The 19,424-nt window shown below is 30.1% G+C and overlaps 5 protein-coding genes across 6 annotated transcripts; 2 read left to right on the plus strand and 3 right to left on the minus strand.

Annotated features, from left to right (window-relative positions):
* Positions 1-2,365: 2,365 nt before the first annotated feature.
* Positions 2,366-7,580, minus strand: Bma-let-611 (uncharacterized protein; the record flags this gene model as incomplete). Its single annotated transcript, XM_043076149.1, has 11 exons — positions 2,366-2,524; positions 2,641-2,731; positions 3,364-3,413; positions 3,717-3,818; positions 4,294-4,377; positions 4,730-4,857; positions 5,034-5,175; positions 5,471-5,709; positions 6,013-6,169; positions 6,644-6,901; positions 7,431-7,580. 11 exons carry the CDS (start codon positions 7,578-7,580, stop codon positions 2,366-2,368), a joined length of 1,560 nt encoding a protein of 519 aa, XP_042932083.1.
* A 397-nt stretch (positions 7,581-7,977) lies between these two features.
* On the minus strand, positions 7,978-8,783 carry Bma-mrpl-36 (ribosomal protein L36 containing protein; the record flags this gene model as incomplete). Its single annotated transcript, XM_001902356.2, has 3 exons — positions 7,978-8,109; positions 8,380-8,500; positions 8,701-8,783. The coding sequence occupies 3 exons, from the start codon at positions 8,781-8,783 to the stop codon at positions 7,978-7,980; spliced, it is 336 nt and encodes a 111-aa protein (XP_001902391.2).
* A 2,817-nt stretch (positions 8,784-11,600) lies between these two features.
* Bm9047 (Uncharacterized protein) lies at positions 11,601-13,243 on the plus strand (the record flags this gene model as incomplete). The annotated part of the gene is made up of 6 exons (XM_001902357.1): positions 11,601-11,723; positions 11,916-12,028; positions 12,172-12,292; positions 12,568-12,755; positions 12,871-13,024; positions 13,118-13,243. The coding sequence occupies 6 exons, from the start codon at positions 11,601-11,603 to the stop codon at positions 13,241-13,243; spliced, it is 825 nt and encodes a 274-aa protein (XP_001902392.1).
* Positions 13,244-14,623: 1,380 nt separating this feature from the next.
* Positions 14,624-15,813, plus strand: Bma-mrps-10 (conserved hypothetical protein,hypothetical protein; the record flags this gene model as incomplete). Of its 2 annotated transcripts, XM_043076150.1 has the most annotated exons (4): positions 14,624-14,724; positions 15,008-15,122; positions 15,258-15,528; positions 15,734-15,813. In XM_043076150.1, the coding sequence occupies 4 exons, from the start codon at positions 14,624-14,626 to the stop codon at positions 15,811-15,813; spliced, it is 567 nt and encodes a 188-aa protein (XP_042932084.1). The 2 variants fall into 2 exon arrangements, with proteins under 2 accessions (XP_042932084.1, XP_001893263.1); XM_001893228.1 differs by lacking the exon at positions 15,734-15,813 and having other exon boundaries at positions 15,258-15,689.
* Positions 15,814-16,197: 384 nt separating this feature from the next.
* Bm4021 (Hypothetical UPF0131 protein CG2811, putative) lies at positions 16,198-17,847 on the minus strand (the record flags this gene model as incomplete). The annotated part of the gene is made up of 5 exons (XM_043076151.1): positions 16,198-16,228; positions 16,738-16,880; positions 17,104-17,193; positions 17,250-17,348; positions 17,656-17,847. The coding sequence occupies 5 exons, from the start codon at positions 17,845-17,847 to the stop codon at positions 16,198-16,200; spliced, it is 555 nt and encodes a 184-aa protein (XP_042932085.1).
* Between the last annotated feature and the right edge of the window lie 1,577 nt (positions 17,848-19,424).

Consider the following 19,424-nt stretch of genomic DNA (forward strand, 5'->3'; position numbering starts at 1 on the left):
ATCACTTTTTTTCTTCTTTATTTTCGCTGCTATTTGTTATTTATTATTGTTACTGTTGTTGTTGTTGTTGTTGTTGTTGTTATTGTTGTTGTTACATTATTTTAACTAACATTTATCATCTTTCTTTTTTTTTCTTTTCCATACCTGTTGCTAAATTTATTACTTTATCACTCCCTAATACTTATACAGTTTACAACTATTACTCTTACAACTACTACTACTACTACTACTACTGTTACCACTTATTTATTGTGTATCTGTTCATCATAGATCCTTCTTTCTAGGTATATCCATAAATTTTTTTTTTTTTTTTTTTATTGCTTTTCAATGATATCACATTTGTTATTTCATTAAAAGAACAAATAAAAAAAATAGAAGAAAAGATAAAATTTTCTTATTTTTTTAATAAATTTTTCGTTTTCTTTTCTTTACAATAATATTTAATATTAAAATTAAAAAAAAAAAAAGAGAAATATTTGTAAAAAAAAGGCTTCAATTTTTCATTTTTTTTTTTTCAATTCTCTTTTTTTCATTCACTTTTAATTATCAAAATGATAATATTGATTTAGAATAAAAATTTAAACATCGAAATTTTTGTTTATTTTCTATTTGAAATGAAAAGATAAGTGTATCATTCATACATCTTCTAATTATTTTAATTTATAGTTGCTTAAATGTTGAATATATAATTTAATATTATCATAAATTTTTTTTTTCTGCATTCTTCATTAATTCAAATTTCAAAAAATATTATCAATTAATAGCAAATAAAATGATACCTTGAAAACAGTATAAACATTAAGTGATAAAAAAAAATAAACATATCACATATGTTTACTCCTTTTTTTTTTGTTTATAAACATATATTATCACAAAAATTTTGATCAAAAGCAAAAAACAAAAAAAAAAAAAAAAACAAAAACTCGAAATCAATATTCAATTAAATGATTTTAGCTTGTATTATATTAATACTATATGCATTTCTGTTAGCGGAAAATGTCATAAATTGCATATACTCATTCCTATAATAAATAATTTGTTTACAACATCATTTACAGTTCACATTTGAAATGCACCGGCAAATAAGGCAAATAACAGTACAATGTTATAAATCATATATAATTCTACAATTCACAATTGATCAATGGTTAGTAAGAAGTATCGAGTAGTAATAGCTTCCGAATTTTACTAATATCATTTTACCTCCTTTCTTCTTTTTACCTTCTTTTTTAGATTTATATAAATATAAAAATTAAATGATTAACATATTTCATATAAGATATTTCAATATTTTAAATAATACTAAATTGAAAAATTACTTATGTATAATTAATTAGTCCTCTTGTCATAATTAACTATTCATAGAAATGAAATATTATCAAAAAATCTTTGTTAAAAAATAATAATAATTCAACAAATGCATCTATCTTGATTAGATTATCTTAGCAATTACATTTATATTATGATTTTATAATTAATTTGGCTCATATAGTTATTAAATTTTTTTTTTTCTTTTAGCTTAAAATTTGAAAATTTATCTTGGCACATTAATTATTAAATCATTTAAATTTATTCATTAATGTTATCATTACATTTAATGTTATGTAAATAGATTCAACAAATGGTATCTGTAGCATTCAATAATAATTGTAAATTTGATTACAACCATATTTGAATAATAAAATCCGATTTAGGATTAGAGTATAAAATTAACACATCGTTACATTATTACTAGCAATAATCTATCAAATTAAGCTCTCCAATTCTTTCAACTATTTACTATTACACAAAATCGTTTAGTAATGATTCTTTTGAAAAAAGTAGAACAAAAAAAAAAAAATTCCGAAAAATTGCGTAATGTGTACTAGGCGGTACACAATCACAGAAGTATCGAAAAATAAACAATGATGGGAATGAGATGTGAGAGATAATCTGTGAAGATTTCCGATTACAGTCAAAAAATGTTTTTGTTTTTTTCTTATAATTGCAAAATTTCATCGATGCAATAGTTTACAAATATATTTTAGGAAAAAAGTATAACAATTTTTGATAATATTTCGTTGAAATATTGATATAATGATGGGTTTCCGGTTGTAGCACAGAATTCTTCATTTCTAAAACCAATCTTTTCTCCATTCTTTTTCTTTTTTTTTTTTTTTTTTTTATTCCAGGAGGTAAAAAAGAATGACAAATATTGGGAATGAAAACAGAAATTATAAACATAAACAATAATAAACAATCTCTTAATTTCCTTCATTTCTCAATGTTTCTCATATTTTTTATGGTGAAAATTCCTTTATTCATATTTTAAATCCAATAGAAGACTAATCAACAATATAAGAAAGAAAAAAGAATTTATATATTCTTAAAGTCCTCGCCTAGCAAAATTCAAAAACAATGTATATAGTAGTATATCATGGTCAATTTCAATTTCAGTACATATCAGTGCAGTTTGACCTTTACGATATTTTTCCAAAGTAGCGCGATCACCTGGTGTTAAATACATTTCTTCCACTTCACTAATCTAAAAAAGTTTGAACATTCATGACGTTAATACTCCTAATAATCAATAATCAACGAGTTGCAAAGATTCTGCGAAATCTTAAAAAAAGGAAATTGATAAAAGCCAAAAAGATCGACCTGTTGCTTCTTTGTTTCTTCATCGAGATTTTCGTCCATTTCAATATTTGCTACAATAGTTTCCATTTTCAAATTACGATCTATCAAAACTCTGAAAATTATATATCACTTATGAAATTTCTATTTTGTTTAGGTTCTTTTTTATTAGGAAGAAAAGATTTTAAAAAAATTAGGAACGGACGAAAGTAAGTAAAGAATAATCATGTGCTCCTTTCAATTTTGCATATTTAAAATTTAAAGAAAGAAATAATAGTTTGAAGTTAAACTAAACTAAATTATATTGATAAAAACACGCATTATTTCATTATTAATAGAAGAAGCACTCAAAGATACTTTATTTACAATAATGTTTTGAAACAATAATTTCATCATCAAACGTAAAAATGATCTACAACGAAAAAAAAAAAAGAATTTTTTTTTTGATATAACAAGCAATTATGAATAGCAATCTTAAGAAAAAGCAGAGTGTAAATCTTGATCTCGTGATTCTATAGATGGTATTCCTGACATATAACTTTCTACAAAAGCTAACTGTATAGTATTAAATCACAATTCCCTCCCTTTCTCTTCACGATATTTTGTATATTTTTTCACATAATGTAACTACTTGCTTCACAGTTGTTGTTGTAGAAAAAAAAAGAGAAAGTCCAATAAAAATTCACTCATGGAATTCATTACAACAAGTAAACAATTGAAAGCATAAGAAAAATGATATGAACTTACTTGTGCTCTTTAGTTTCATGACGCCTTCGTATAATTACATTTCTCAACACCTATAAATGTTTCATAATCTTGAAATAAGCATTCAACAACGAGCTACGAATCAGTTCATAGTTCTTACAAATACTATATTTATGACATTTAATTGTATCAAATTGACTACACTTTTTTTCTTTTTGTAAAATGAAGAGAAGCAGATTTAAGATTGCCATTTTCGAGATTTGAGTGAATACTGACAACTATGAATATGAATATTACATGTTAAGCGCTAGATTTTATTTGCTTTCAATGAATGCGAAGGAAATCTTTTAAAAAAAGACAAAAAAAAATCAACATCTGTGACTTAAAAAATATACCTTGCAAGTGAATAAATATAAATTGTGCGCCACGATATTTAAATCAACATAATAAAGATAAATCGTACGCGCTGGTGCAAAATCGTTTGTTTTGGCCACATGCTGAGAAAAATAGAACAATTCTATCAATACATTTAGTAGGACTTAAAGTATTAGAATGAAAAATCTAAATATATCAAACTTATAATAAAATAGATAGTATAATAGTATAGAAATGATAAGTATGAACAGTGATTTGTCCAACAGAAATTCTTTTTGACTTTTTCCTCTTTCAAAGCTTCATACTATAAATGATAAGCATTTATGCTTCATTAGAAATCATTTGATAAGAATAATCTGTACTATCTGTCTAATAAGTCATTAGTTCAAATATAATATAACATTTTAAAGTACATTCTTATGAAATCTTCAAATAAATAATTTCTTCAAATTAACAATTTAAAATTTTTCAAAATTAAAAAATGTCCGAAAAAAATTATGAACTGTTCCAACTAGTTTAATTAATAGACGATGAAAATTTTTAAAACAATTTTTATTTGAATACAAAAGAAAAGAAGAAATCATGACTAATACATACCTTCATTAAAACAAATCCCTTCTCCAATAACTGATAACAAAGCTTACGTGCTTCCGTCGATGATAACATAGCTAATTTTTCAACCTAAAATAATGCAAGCTTGAATACCAAATTAACAAGGATTAAATAACGAATATTATGAATCTTTCACGAACAGCTATGTTTATTGAGCAGTTCCGTTGTTGTTGTATTATGATTAACATCGAAATATTATTGCTGTTAATTTCTTTGTATAACTCTAAACATTTAGCATATGATAAGCATCAATGTACAGTCGGGAAGATGGGAAAGTGAAATCATCAAGAAATATATATATTGTATAAACAGAAGTATATATATATATATTGTAAAAAGAAGATATAGCAAATAAAATCTACAATTTTAAGTCCCAGAACTTTCTTTATGCTGCCAAAGTTTGATCAGTCATAAAACTCACATGATCTTCTTCTAGAAAACCCTTCTGCATAAGAAGTCGAAAAACGCGAACAGCTCGCACATCCAGCTTTTCTCGAATCGCTGACTCAACATGACGTTGGCAATGCATGGCTATTGCTTTCTCAAAATCTATAACAAATATTAGAGTGACATAATTTAAAAATAAATCGAAAAACAAAGATGAAAGTGGGGAAGAAATAAATTCACAAAGACCATAAAAGTTTTCCAGATCAAAACTAACACAAGCTACACACAATTAAAATAATTCCAAGCCTTAGTGATGAAGATAGGTGTCATTCACTTACCAACAACAAAAAGACCACCGGCACTGTCCCCAACTTTACGGACAATCCCACCACTTTCGCATAACAATCGTAATGCTACTTCAATATCATGTTTTTTTAAATTTAGTTCATTTGAGTTTGCACTTCGTACTACATCATGAATCTGAAAAAAGAAAAAAAGTTTCTTTCAACTATTTTAAACTTTGCTGTATTGCAAAAATTTGCAAACAGATATTCTAAAATAAAACATATGTAGAAATCAAACATATCGGAAAGATTATGTTGCTAAACAAATTAAATCAAAACCAGTAAAAGGAAAGAATAAACATAACATAAATGATCAGTGTCTTTTTTTTTTTAAAGTAGATGCTCAACGTGGTCGAAATGTAATCTACATTCAAAATGAAACACAAAAATTTTGCATAAGTCAAGAAATTTTTGCACTGTTTATGACTTACAGATATGGGGAAAGAAGCTGCAGCTGACGAATCAGCCTTCATTTCACTAATTTTCAGCAAGATTTTCAAAGTTTTGATGCAATTTTCGTGAACAGCATCAGAGGATTCATATGCGGTAATAACCATTTCATCACGTAAATATCGTTCAAAACGTATGTAATTCAAATGCCAATAAATATCACTATCCGGATCTTCTTTTTCATTGCTGAGATGTTTTCGCTTTCGAGATTTACCATTAACTGCAAATTAATTTATAGGAAATCTTCTACTTTTGCCAATAAATTCTCCAACAAATGCTCTAACCTAGTAAACACAGAAAGGTAATTTCTAGCATTTTAAACGTAAGTTAAAGCACAGTGATAGATTAAATACCTAAAACTACACTACTGTTAGTTAAAGATCAACAGCATCGTCGGAAAAGAAGAAAAAAATTACCTTCGTGACCACTATTTTAAGTTATGGTCTAAAATTAGAGCATAACTTAAAATCTGACCAACATGTCTAGCACAATTATTTACGTAGATTAACTCACGAAAGCTTACCACTGGTTTCTTGCTTCTTTGCATCCAGAATCACATCCGGCATCATAAATGGGTCCAGATGCTTCTCAAAAATAGGACATCCACAAAAATTGCTCTCAACTCTGGGATACCGCATAACAAACTGTGTTTCAGCAAGACGAGCAAAAATTGTTTTCACCTGAAAACAATGAAAAATTAAACCGAAACTGAAAAAAGAAACTAAATGTTTCATTCAAATCAAATCAAAATGAAAATAACTGTCTTTTGAAATCATTTTCTCCTCAGAAATTTGCACATGCCAATATAAATGATCTACTGCACTGTGTGAGTAAAGAATCCAAAATTCTAGATCAAATTCTAGAAATTTGGATTTCTAATACTGGAATTTTTATGTATTCCACTTTATTTGGATTCCTTGGTTTTTGAAGTTCTAAGAAGTGACGTTTGTAAATAACATTTCATAATCTTTGTACATGTCGATCTACACACGTTTAACATCCTTGCGAAAAATGATATCACAAATATATTCCGAACATCGAAATATTTATTCATTTATTTCTGATAAAGCACAGTGAATATAGAATCAGCCATAAGATGCTCATTTAACTATTTGTTTTAATCTGCAAGAATTGTGATATCAATAAAAGCATACCTCATTATTCGACACTTCTAATCTAGCAGCAACACGTCGGATACATGATGAACATGTCAGCCTTCCTTGACTAATGATTTCTTCACATATTGCTTCCGCTATTTCACCATACAACGTTTTGGCAACAAATGAACATCTAGCAGATCGTACTAGACGTAGAATATTAATAACTTGGGCGGAATAAATTATGCGCTGGCGTTCGTCCTGAGTAAATTGTAAGATTCCATGTTGATCCAAAATTACCATTGTTCGCCTTATCTGTGGTCAATTTAAATCATTTTAATTGATTGAAAGAATCTCGCTTCTCTTCAAAAAAGTTCTTGAAATTATTTGCCTAATAATCTTCAATTCTTCGATAAATCTATTTCAATTACAAAAGTTTCTACAATAAAACGCATTTATTCTAGTGACGTATTCATGAAAAAACGATATAATTTACCCATTCCTAAGAAAAACTTATAAGTGATGTTTCTGTCTTTCAACTCCTGAACAAGAACCACGGACAATCCTTTACATTCACAGAAGCCAATGCTCAGGATTTCCTTGATTTCCAGAACGTAAAGCTAGCAAAATTTAATACTTCAGAATAAATTCGCCTCACTCAAAATGAATTTTTATACGTTTAAGGCGAGTGGTATTATTAAAAGCAAAATAGTTTTTGATAATACTACTGACATTCATATCACACTAAATTATCTGTAGACGTATTGCCAGAACAATATAACTATGACCTATTAAGTAAGGCAGCAGAAAATAAACATAATACCATAACTCCAGAAGAACTAACCTCGGAAATTTTGAATTGTTTGCGTAATCTCTGGAATATAACTGGTAATGGTGCAGCTTCGCTAAGTAACACATTCCCAACAGCAGCTGCTATCGGACCAAAATGATCTTCCAGAATTTCGACACACGCATCAACTTCTATGGAGCTCATCCTGATCAAGATTTGCTACAATAGAACTGATAAGCTCTTTAAATTTTCTGAACAAAAGCATGACTAAAAGCGAGACATAATTCACTGATCTTGTTAATTGAACCAATTAAATCTCTCAAGGGAACACAACTATAACAAACTCACAAAGATATGTCATGAGGCACAGTGACTTTTTATGTAATGAAAAAGGTTATATACGCACTTTTATTGCAAGAAAATGAAATTTTAATTCTCAACACTGAAGTAATTAAAACTGTTACAGCATATAATTTACAAACTTATCAGAACGTGAAAATAGTGAAAGATGAAAAACTTTTAAGTGCTACCACTATGATGCAAGCATACACTGCCATGTGTCATACAAACATTTTTTCAGTTTTAGTACATTTTCGAGAAATCACCATAACAATTTCACATTAAACGGTTCTTTCTGGTGATGTTTAGCATATTCTGTACATCGCACTTCCCAACGACCATCAACTCGAATAAAGTAGCAATATAAACATCGAAGTTTCAGCTGCTGTCGGACCTAAAACATATTATGACTAAGTTGGGTTATTTATATGAGTTTAAAGAACAAAATGAAAGTGGATTTTAGGATGTATCTAATCAAAGTATAAATCAAAAAGTCGAACACAATTTCTTTAGATGATTAAGTCAACCAGTTTCACAAGAGTCTTATTTCGTTGATGTATTAAATACAATGTTAATTCCACTACAATTATCTAAAATAATGTATACATTTAAGCTCTTTAAGTAGCATAAAATCCTGCAGTTAAATTTCAAGCTTAAGAAAAACCTTAAAATTTGCTCGACTTTCAAACATGCCACTTTCCGGGTTCAACAAACCACGCAATATTGTTTGGCAACTTCGACATCCTGCAGCAGCGACACGACCAAGTGATAACATTCTTGCAATCCTGATAAAAAAAAAAATCAGATTTTGACTGGAACAATGATACACTGTGCATCCAGATCGACAAGTAGCTCACATATAAAACATAAAAATATGCTAAGCCAGATAAAGCTTAAAAACTAATCTAGTCAAAATCCTTTAAAGAAACATATAATATCTCTTTTATTTTAATTCGCTATAAAAAAAGAACAAGAAATAACTTACTCAATGGAAAATTGATGACTTACATACTCTCGCAAAAATGACTTACTAAAGTGAGAAATAATTATTAATTTCATTAAGTTCATTCATTTAACATTGTTTTACATCACTTTACATTAAACCTATTGATGGAAAAATTTTGCACATTTCGTTTTATTCATTCACATTACACGTCTATTTCGTGCAATCAAAATCAAAACTTAAGGTTTGAAATGGATCAAAGCTAATGATAAAGATTCCAATGAAAAAGTGAAATTATTTTTATCATATCCAAATTAAAAAAAAAAAAAAGAAAAAACTTAAAAACAGCAACAAAACTGGTGACAAAGAAAATATTAAAATCAAAAATGAAACAAAAAGATCAAAATCGACAAAAAAAAAACATCAAAATGCGATAAAATAACAAAAATTCTCCACAGCGAAGAGAAAGGAAACAGCAGAAATGACAAAACAGAGCTGAAAAAAACCTTATTAATCTTGAAGCGAAAGTTTGACTACGATTCACGTGACAAGAAATCAAAGTGGTTTAAACCAGAATCAGGTCTTGAAACGAGAACTTTCGCACCGTGTCCGGTAGGAGATACGGTAGCTGCGGTTTGTGTGTGTCGCATGAGGATGGTCTGCGAGTGTTACGTGACTTTCGTCTCTTTATGCATATCAGTTAGACGTCAACTAAGCCATTTCATAAGTGTCCACGACGTGAAGTCACTTCCAGTAACGTACAGCAATACAGTGGTTATACCGAGCAAAAGCTTTTGGTAAGTTTGAACAAATTTCTCGAGAAGTATTTTTATTTTCCGGTGACTCACTTTTGTTTTAATATTAGTTGTTACGATTAATATAGTGCAGATGGAACAGAATAAGTGTGCAGTTAAGCATGTGTTGCTCATTTTTTATGCGAAATGTTAGCGTACGTGTTCACGTTATGGTTTGCACGTTTTTATGTAATATGCTCTGGTATATATATGAGGTGTAATAGTATGCTTTACATTGGTTAGTTGCAAGAAGTGGACAGGAGATGTGTGATGGGAAAAGAGCACGTTCAAGTAACGTCAATGCAAAGAGTACGTGCAACAGGTGGTAGTTGCATGACTCGTATGAGAAGCAGTGATAGAGGGATGGAACGGAGACATTCGGTAGCGGTAATAGGAATTAATTATACCACATATGGAACACTAGCTCGTATCATCTAAGGTCAGAACTAGAGCGATATCTGATCACTTTCGAACCTCTGACTTTCGTTCTTGATCATTCTTGACAAATGCTTTGGCAGTTATGTGTCTCGCTACAGTGCAAGGATTTTAGTCCTCACATAGTAATATGAAGAATTGGGTACTGAGTAAGTGAGTGAAGGGAAGAAGACAGTAAACAGTAAAGTAGAGAAATAAGTTGGGTAATATTTGAATTGTTGAGGTTTTCATAAGTTTCAAAATTATTTATACATATTGGCTGTCGAGAGGTGTAGAGGGCATTTTTCGGGTCGGGACGCAGGTTTCATAGTGAATTCCTGTGGAGGGAAAAGATGAAGCTGGAACATTTTAACAAGGAAAGCAGGAGATTGATGAATTCTAATTACTCGTGGTTCACGTGCTGTACATGTGACGTTAAACAGAACGTGTTGAGTGATTCAATTGGCACCTGTCTTACTATTTACCGTAAGGACGTTCGTAATGCAAGGATAGATTACCCCGAATTAAAGCTTATTGCAGAGTTCCATTCCTAAAAACGACATTCATTGTGAATAATAATATTTTTGTTGCAGTTGAGTTGTTGTGTTTAAATTACATTTGGATCACACTTATAGCTTATTTTTAGCGGAGTAATGGAGAGCGTTATGATTCATGAAAGAACGGGTGCTACTTTCATCTTAAATCATTTGTCAGATATGATAGAAAGGGGTTTGTGTGATTGTTTGAAATAAAAGAATTGATCCTACTATTTTTTTCTTTTTTTTTTTTGAATTTGTTGTCTTTTAGTTTTTACTGTTGAAAATCATGCATTTTATATTAGCTGCAACAATGAATGTAAAATATGACCATTAGATTATCAGTACTATCGAAAAAATCAATAGTGCAGTGGGGACTATGGATAGAACATATATGTTGATAGAATCATCGGTTTACGTTATTTTTTCATTTTTATATTAAATCTTCATGAAAGATTTTAAAAGCTTTCTGGAGTGTTCTGAATATTCGAGAATGTAGATTTATATATATGTTGGAATTGTAATTTTTTTTAGACTTATTTGGGTGTAATATCATACTATACGGATCACTTGTGCTGGTTGCTGTTGTTACCAATCATTTATCAATAATCATTTATTTGGAGTGAAAAACTGGACCTTAACCAACATCTCTGATGTATTTTTGTTGCTGATTCGCAATTTTCTTTTTGGAGTTCATAGCAATTGAATCATAGCGACAAATTGGATTTTTATACACATTATCAAGCTATCTAACGAATCAATAGGTATGCAGATATTTTTCTTTTTGCAGAGTAAATACAATGGACTTTTACGGAGTGAAATAGAATATATCATATTTTGGAATTGTTGTGAAATGGTGAGGTAAACCTAGGAGAGTGATTTGGAAGCGAGGGTGGATATGTGTCAAATATTGAGAAGGAAGAAGGATTATTGTCTTAGATTTAAAAAAGCTATAATAAATGATATTAATGTCGTAGTGTAAAATCATGCAAACCCTATGTCATACTTGTGTTTATTTCCATTTCTACTCTAGTTTCTACGTTCGGGTAATCTTCACATTTACTTTTGTTTTTGATTTTCGATACTTTATTTCCACATTGCTACTGTTTTGTAGCTAAGACATACCTTAAATATTTCTGTCAGGCAACTGATATATATTGAAGTAAGAATATGCGCAAACATATGTATGAATTTACAGATGGGTGACGATTTGTCACAGTTTTTTGCTAAGAAATCTGCTAAAGTGAAAGATAAGAAGAAAAAAGTAAAGCTGAGTGTCGATGAAGTCGGTCAGGTTCTAGAAAGAAAAGCGAGACGGCAGGTCAGTTACTGAGTTATCTGGTTTTGTTACATACATTGAGGTCTTTCTTTTTTGTTAAAGAATTTAAAGTTTTTACCATATTTTAAAAAGTGTAGGCAGGATAAGAATCATAAAGAATTTTCTTAGTGTTTTCCTGGGAACAATAATCAAATGGGAATAGTGAAATATATGTCTACACACAGTTATTGTTAGGAAGAACGCGATCGTGAAGATGAGGAAGAAGAACGACGTGCCCAAGATGATGCTTCTTTTTTCGATAAACGTCCAGAAGATTCTGAATGGCTTGAATATAAAGATACAAATAAGTTCGTTCTTGTTATGTTATTTTATTCACATGTTGAATTTCTGACGTATGTAATGCATTTAGAAGTAGTACACAGGTTGAATTTAACTTGTCTTTTAGTATTTCTCATTTCGTTTATTGAACTTCCATTGTATCTTTTTATAGAGAAATTGCTCTTGAAGAACTCGGAATTCGAGACATGAATCTAACTGAGCAAACTGAAGAAGCCATGGAAGACGAAAAAGCAGCTACCAATGAAGCCCCGAAAACGTGGAGTACTGCAGAGGTTTGTTGATTTTCGAATAGTACTGTTACATAAGGGATTTTCATTTTATTGGTAATTTTACTATATATAAAACATGTTTCAGAATGATCGAAAAGAAGTGTGACTGTATGATTTGAACATGTAGTTAAATAAGTGGAACTAACTCTGTTTTGATGATTACTGTGGCAATTCGAGGCTCATTAATGTCTTTATTCAGTACAAAGAGATATAATGAATACGTAGTAATATGGGAGTATATCGGATTACGAGAAAATTGCTGTTTTTCTTTTTTGCAGAAAAAGGAATCTGAGGAAATTCTATCAGTGCCTAAAAAACAGACAACAGCTGTTTGGAAACCGCGTTGTTTGATGCAAAATATTACCAGAGCGAGTGCAGTGCCAAATATTAACGATCAAGATTTATTCCCAACTTTTGAAGCTGCAGAAAAAATCGAAAAGCTAAAGAAGGATGATGAAAAGAGGAGGTTACTTTTCTGCTGTTACTATTTCTTTGCACGAGCCGGAAGGATCTTTTAGGCGATCTGTTTGCTTGATTTATTTCCACGGTAGTTAGAAATTTACTTTTTTGTTTGATTATAGACGAAATGATGGATTTACAACAGTTTCATTTGATAGAGATTCATCAGGCCCTTGGACAAATAAAGGAACTAGCAATGCTTGGCAACATGCTAGTGGTGGTGGTATGTCATCATCGAATGCTGATCGTACCGCGTTGCTTTCAACAGTTAGACAAGTGAGTAACTGTTTATTATCTTTAATTCTTTCTTGTGAAATATAAAAGAAATATGGTTTGAGTAAATGTTGCAAATATTGTCAAAATTTGTAGGTAACATCAAGTGGGACACCAAATCCAGTACCTCCGTCACATCCACTTCAAACGAATAACTCAAATACTTATATTACTCCAATACGACGACGCTTCCAGGGGAATTTTACCAAAAAAATGTCATGAAAGTAAATGTTATTAGTAGTGGACAATTTTGTTGACTATGAATTTTTTCTGTAACTTTTTTCTGCGTTTAGCGAGACATTTGAACTTTAATTTCAAAGCTTGTAACGATTTCTTATTAGAAGCGGAACTGAGGACGTTTAGTGTTGTCTTTGATGCCCAGAATTGTTTTATTCTTCACATTTGGCTTTTCTTGAACTATTTATAATGATTTCTTTGGACCCATATATATTTGTTGGTGTTTAGTCCGAGTATTTCCCATCAGCAGTTGTGCTCTTTTCTTTGTTACGAGGTATTCGTGTTGTTTTCTCCTATGCTTTTATGTAAGCTTCTGTGTATTTTTTTCTTGTGTTTCATGGAATTTTAACTGTAGCTTTGTCTATATCTAGTTTATATACTTTTTTTTAATAACAGCTTAGTTTTTGAAGAATTTCGAATTGCTGCTGATAGTTCTTATTTCTTTTCTTTTTCTTTTTTTAAGATTTTCCTCCAAGTTTCTGGAAAAGCTATTAGTAATATATCAAAGGTTGCTTAATCGTTTAATATATAAGTAAGTGTTTGGAACTAGTTGTTGGTTGCTCGGTTACATGTTCAGCGCAATACATATATGGGCTCTGGAGAATATATCATTAGACGTCGACAGTATCGTTGTTATGTAGTAGAAATATGAAATGTTCCAGGTTTTATATCATTTGATTGGGATTTTAAAAAATTGAAAGGATGCTTTGAATTTCTTTGTGGTAAACTCGTATATATGGGCAACTTTCTTAACAGTTTATTCATTACAAATTTTAATTTTTCTTGCAGAAATGTTTTACTGTGTATTGGGTTTTTCTTTCGAGGAAATGAAAACAGGATTTTTTATACTGTCGCACATTTTGCTTATTTTGTTCTTTCGCCTTTTCGCAAATGATCATTTTACCTTAAGCAGAATCTACTTTTATGCTAAGCACGTGAAGTAGGAGGTCTTATTGTTATCTCCTGTTCTTTATCTAATTGTCGGATAGATTTTTCTTGAAAAATGATATTTCCATTGTGTTGCCTTCATTGCATTACAGCGGATTTATAGAAGTCATAATGCTTTGTCATTCTGTTCCTTTTTGCATTCATTAAAGGTCATGAAAACAATGATATTGCAAATGTGGTGAAATGACTGAGAGATAAAATGAAGCTCAGGAATGTTTAGATTTAATTCTTTGGATACTGAGGAGGTTAAATTTCGTATGCAGAGACGGAAGCGAAGAGAAGTGTTTTGTTCTGTTACTGGATAAGGTCTTATTTGAGTGGTAACTTTTTCTGTGATAGTTGCACTTTATTTATGCAGAATGACGTGGCGATAGGATGGTATACGTGTAAATCTCTCGTTACTCGTTGCTCACGGGAATGTTCGGACGCGTACATGTCGTTCGAGGTTTTCTCGATGTTTATCTTTCATCCGTTATACCTTCAGTTCGACCGTATTCACGTATCGCTGCACCACTGACGTGAGTTTCGTTCATCTATGGTGACTTTCATCGGCTGCAGTTGATAAGCTCTAATTTGAGATTGAAGCTATTGTGATCTCTTATGGTGGAATAAGTAGTGTTCGGATTTTCAAAGGAAGAGAGACGAGTGTTAGAAATAGTAAATATTCTCTTATGATATGTGGATATGTTTGAGTATGCGTATTACGTAACCAATTATAGAAAATGAATAATTGATTTCATTTTGAAGCATATTTCTAGATCACTTCTGTAGTCCTAAATTTTTTAGATATTTAAAATTTAGGCCATCTTTTAAACAAGATTCGATCGTTGAATTAGATCGATTATTCCCGCGTATTGAGTTGGAGTATAGAGGTCATGACAAGGCAGTGTTGAAGTCGTATACCACATTTCTGAAGGTAAAGTTATTTTAAAATGAACTATTTCAACTGAATGCAACTATTTCTACTTAGTGAAAACCATATATATATATATGTGATGAACGATAAGTTTGTTAGAACAAAATTGTGATTTTATGAAAATCTCTTTTTTAGGCCGTTTGCAAACACCTGGAACTTGAGATAGTTTCTGTAAAAGTATTTCCGTACGTATGGTGGATCCAAAATGCTCTCAGAGCTAAATTTGCAAAAAAGAAGAATCAAATTCATTATGAGACAAGAACGCATATTCGTCAACTTACAATTCGACATGTTACCGGTAGTACAGCGAGTACATTCCTGGAATACATTCAGCGAAATATACCGGAAGGAGTTGCAATGAAAGTCACTTATGATGAAATTGCAGTGTTACCGGAAACCATTCGGAGTAAAATGAAGCTAATGCAATCGAATGATGAAAATGTTTCGATAGCAACTCCAACTATGACTGAGGAAGAGAAAATTGCTGAAGCGTTGGTTAACGAGAACAACAAGCTTTCAGCTAGTAAAGTAACTTCTAAAAAGAGCTTTTCATCAAATAGTATTTAAATTCTTCCTTAAAATGCAGGATGAAGTGAGTGCTGTTGATCGAGAGAAAAAACTTTCGGATAAAATGTTTTTGTTTTATCGAGTGGACATTCAGGTTATTTCAGTCAACCTTCGGCACAGTTAAGGAATTCTTTTAATATGTTTGCTTCTGCAACAATTTTTTAATTAGAAAAGAAACTAGTTGTAGAAAACTTCATCTTCATACCAGACTTCACACTGTTGATTGAAAAAACCGATATTTTAATTGTATTGTTTCACCTTTGAAATTATTTTCGATTCCTTAGCTACGGCTTTGCACATCGTCACACTTACTGGTAATCTTTTCATATTTTTCAATATTGTGTTTAATTTGTCTATATAATTCTCTTCGAAATTTTGATGTAGGAAATATTTACGATGTTTACAATAAGTTCGTTTCATGCTCTTTCAACTGTTCGTTGTTTTATTTGAAGTATAAATTACAGACACATATAGAATTGTGAATTTTTCACAATGAACTACATGTAGTTCATAAATCGTCCAAACATTGGCAGTTTTCTCTGAAAAAGGATTTTATTAATATTAAATGTGTAAACTTTTTGCTCGAATATATTTACGTCAGTATTATGCGCTATTCACATCAAATGGTTAATGAGCGCTGTTTCAGACTTATTAGTAACTTAAAGTGAAATTTCAGACTGATCTGAAATAGATTCTTAACTTTTGAATATTAAGCGTAAGATCTAGGAAATGATAGACTGGTTAATTATATGCTTATAAATGCAACTTAGAGCTAGTCACACTTGAGTGTGAGTTTTTTTTTCCCATTATTTCTAATAAATTTGCATGAAATTGTATTTTTTCGTAGGCAAATGCAAATTATGCACATTTTTGGTCCTTAAGATTAATTTGAAATCTGTATATTGCCCTTTTTGGAATATGTCGCAGAGTAGCTCATCAGAAATTTATTAATTCGGACTTTTCGTTTCTCAAAATTTATCACCGCGAAATTCGGATTTTTCTCAGAAAAAAAAAAAAAATCCTAGCCTGAAGTTTCATAAATTCTAACCCTTGAATATATGGCCGATTGTGAGGACCATTAGAATTGTATGTTTCCAAGTAATTACTAGAACTTTGAAGTAAATTTGGTGTCCATTTGGGTAACATATATATCCATGCTGTTACGGTGGTACCATTATGATCCATTTCAACCTGATATTTATTCCATTGGAATTGTCACATATGAAGAGAAATTAATATGATATATTAAATTGGATGACGAATGAAACCTGTTGTGGTTGTCTTCGGTAGAAAGTTGGATGTCCTTCGAATTCATCAAGTACCTCTAGTTTTTGCTCATCAACTTCATATAATTGGAACTGTCACATATGAAGAGAAATTAATATGATATATTAAATTGGATGACGAATGAAACCTGTTGTGGTTGTCTTCGGTAGAAAGTTGGATGTCCTTCGAATTCATCAAGTACCTCTAGTTTTTGCTCATCAGCTTCATATAATTGGAACTGTCACATATGAAGAGAAATTAATATGATATATTAAATTGGATGACGAATGAAACCTGTTGTGGTTGTCTTCGGTAGAAAGTTGGATGTCCTTCGAATTCATCAAGTACCTCTAGTTTTTGCTCATCAACTTCATATAATTCGCCACTTATACGCTACAAGACATTTTTTTTTTTCTTTTTTTGTGATTTGTATTAGATAATCCTTAGAAATTAAATTAAATGGAAGCAGGAATGGAATGTCAGAAGTAAAAACTAGGAAATATTGACTGATATGAAAGGTAAAAATTATTCATTTCTATTATATAGTTTTAGCTATATCAATACAAAGCTTTCTGTATTGTTTAATTGTAAGATTTTAATTCTCTAGCAAAATTTCACTTCCCAGACCTGCTTCGATTTAATTTAATTTAATTTGAATTTCCTCTATTCAGAGAATAATAACTGAATGCATGAAACTTACATTTCCAATTCCAGGTTTGTCCAAACAAAAAGGTATATTGTATTCAGAAGCAATAATCAGAGGATATGCATTCACTGTTTTACCGGTTCCTATGAATCTTTGCATTCCGGTTACCAAATCTGCCATAATTGATGCATTTGGTTCACCACGTTTCAGTGTTCCATAAACAAATACCAAAACTCTTCGAGCCATCAATGCTTTTGTATTATCTTTTCATCCTAAATTTACAAGTAATGAAATAGTCTCGAGGTATTCTTTTTCAATAGTTAAACAAAAAATTAAACTTTAATTGTATGAATTATCATTCTGATAACTTGTGAAATGAATATGAGAAAAAAAAAGAAACGATTGACGTAATATATGATTTTATATTTCTCTTCTCTCTTTTTTCTCGGACGAGAAATTAATTTAGAAATTGATCCCGAATCTCGAAATCAATCAATCTGAAATGATATCTTTTAGGTGCTTATTGAGGTGAAGAAAATTATATTTAAATTAAAACTAGGTAAATTCTAAATGCTGAGTGTCGGGTCTCTATCGATCATACATTTAGCAATCATTATGGATGGGTAAACAGTAGATGGGCAAATAATCAAGAAAGGGTAAAAATTGATGATGATTAAGTTAGTGAAGCTGTATATGATGTTACTGCTAAGTATTGTATAGACTCTAGCTAATTTAACTACTCTATTTAACTTTCTAAATATTTTCTATGGAAAAATTTAATTAATTGGACCTAAAGAAAAAGAAAGAAAGAAACTATCTATTTTACTTTATTCTAACTGACATTAAATTGAATTTTATTAGTATAAATTTAAGTGTAATTACCTGAAAAAAAAAGTATTTAAACAGACTGAAAAAAAAAAAAAGAAAAGAAACCAGAAGAAATGATACAAAAGGACGATGATTTTGATATTTTCTTTAAGAAAAAATGCAAGAAATATGATTTTTACAACAAAAAAAAAAGTACAAATCATTACATTGTTTGAGTAATTCACTAAAATATTAAGTTTATCAATTCAACTGATAATAAATAGTGATAACGAATGAATGAATGAATGAATGAATGAATGAATGAATGATACATTTTCTTATATATATAATTGATTTCGTAAACAATAATAATAAAATAAAAGAGAGATTCAGGAAAGTAAAGAAAAAGAAGAAAAGGTAAAAATGATAACTTTTAAAAGGAATTAAGGTGTGGTAGCAGAGAGAGGGAGAGAGAAAGGGAAGGGAGGAGGAGAGAGGGAGGGAGAGAAAGGGAAGAGGAATGGAAATAAATCACATTGTGTGAGACAAACGATGAGAGAGGAAATGTTTTTTTTTTTTTTTCTCTTTTCTTTTCAGTGGTTGTCAATTTGAGGTCAAAGGTTGGTCAATTGTCCATCGTGCATGGTGTCATATTATTGAAATAGGGTTAGTTTGACCTTTTATCATCTATTCTTCCGGTATTTCTCGTTTCTTTTAAATTTTTGTTTTCTTATCATTTTCTTTTCATGTATTGATTTTTTTTTTTTTTTTTCACGTAGAAAGAAAAAAAAATTGCTTTAGAAAACTGTAAGTTTGAAATTCCATTCAATTCACTGAACGACTATAAAAATACTATGATTTTAATTATAATTATCAAAAATTTTAATTGTGAACAGAATTTGAAAATTTTGATAATCAAAAAATAAATTATAGATATAATTATAAAGTGGAAAATGATTAGATTTAGTCTCTTTTATCCTTTTTTCTTTTTTTTTTTTTTTTTTTTTTTTTGAATT

This window comes from Brugia malayi, assembly GCF_000002995.4.
Source record: "Brugia malayi strain FR3 genome assembly, contig: Bm_v4_Chr1_scaffold_001, whole genome shotgun sequence".
Classification (NCBI taxonomy): Eukaryota; Metazoa; Nematoda; class Chromadorea; order Rhabditida; family Onchocercidae; genus Brugia; species Brugia malayi.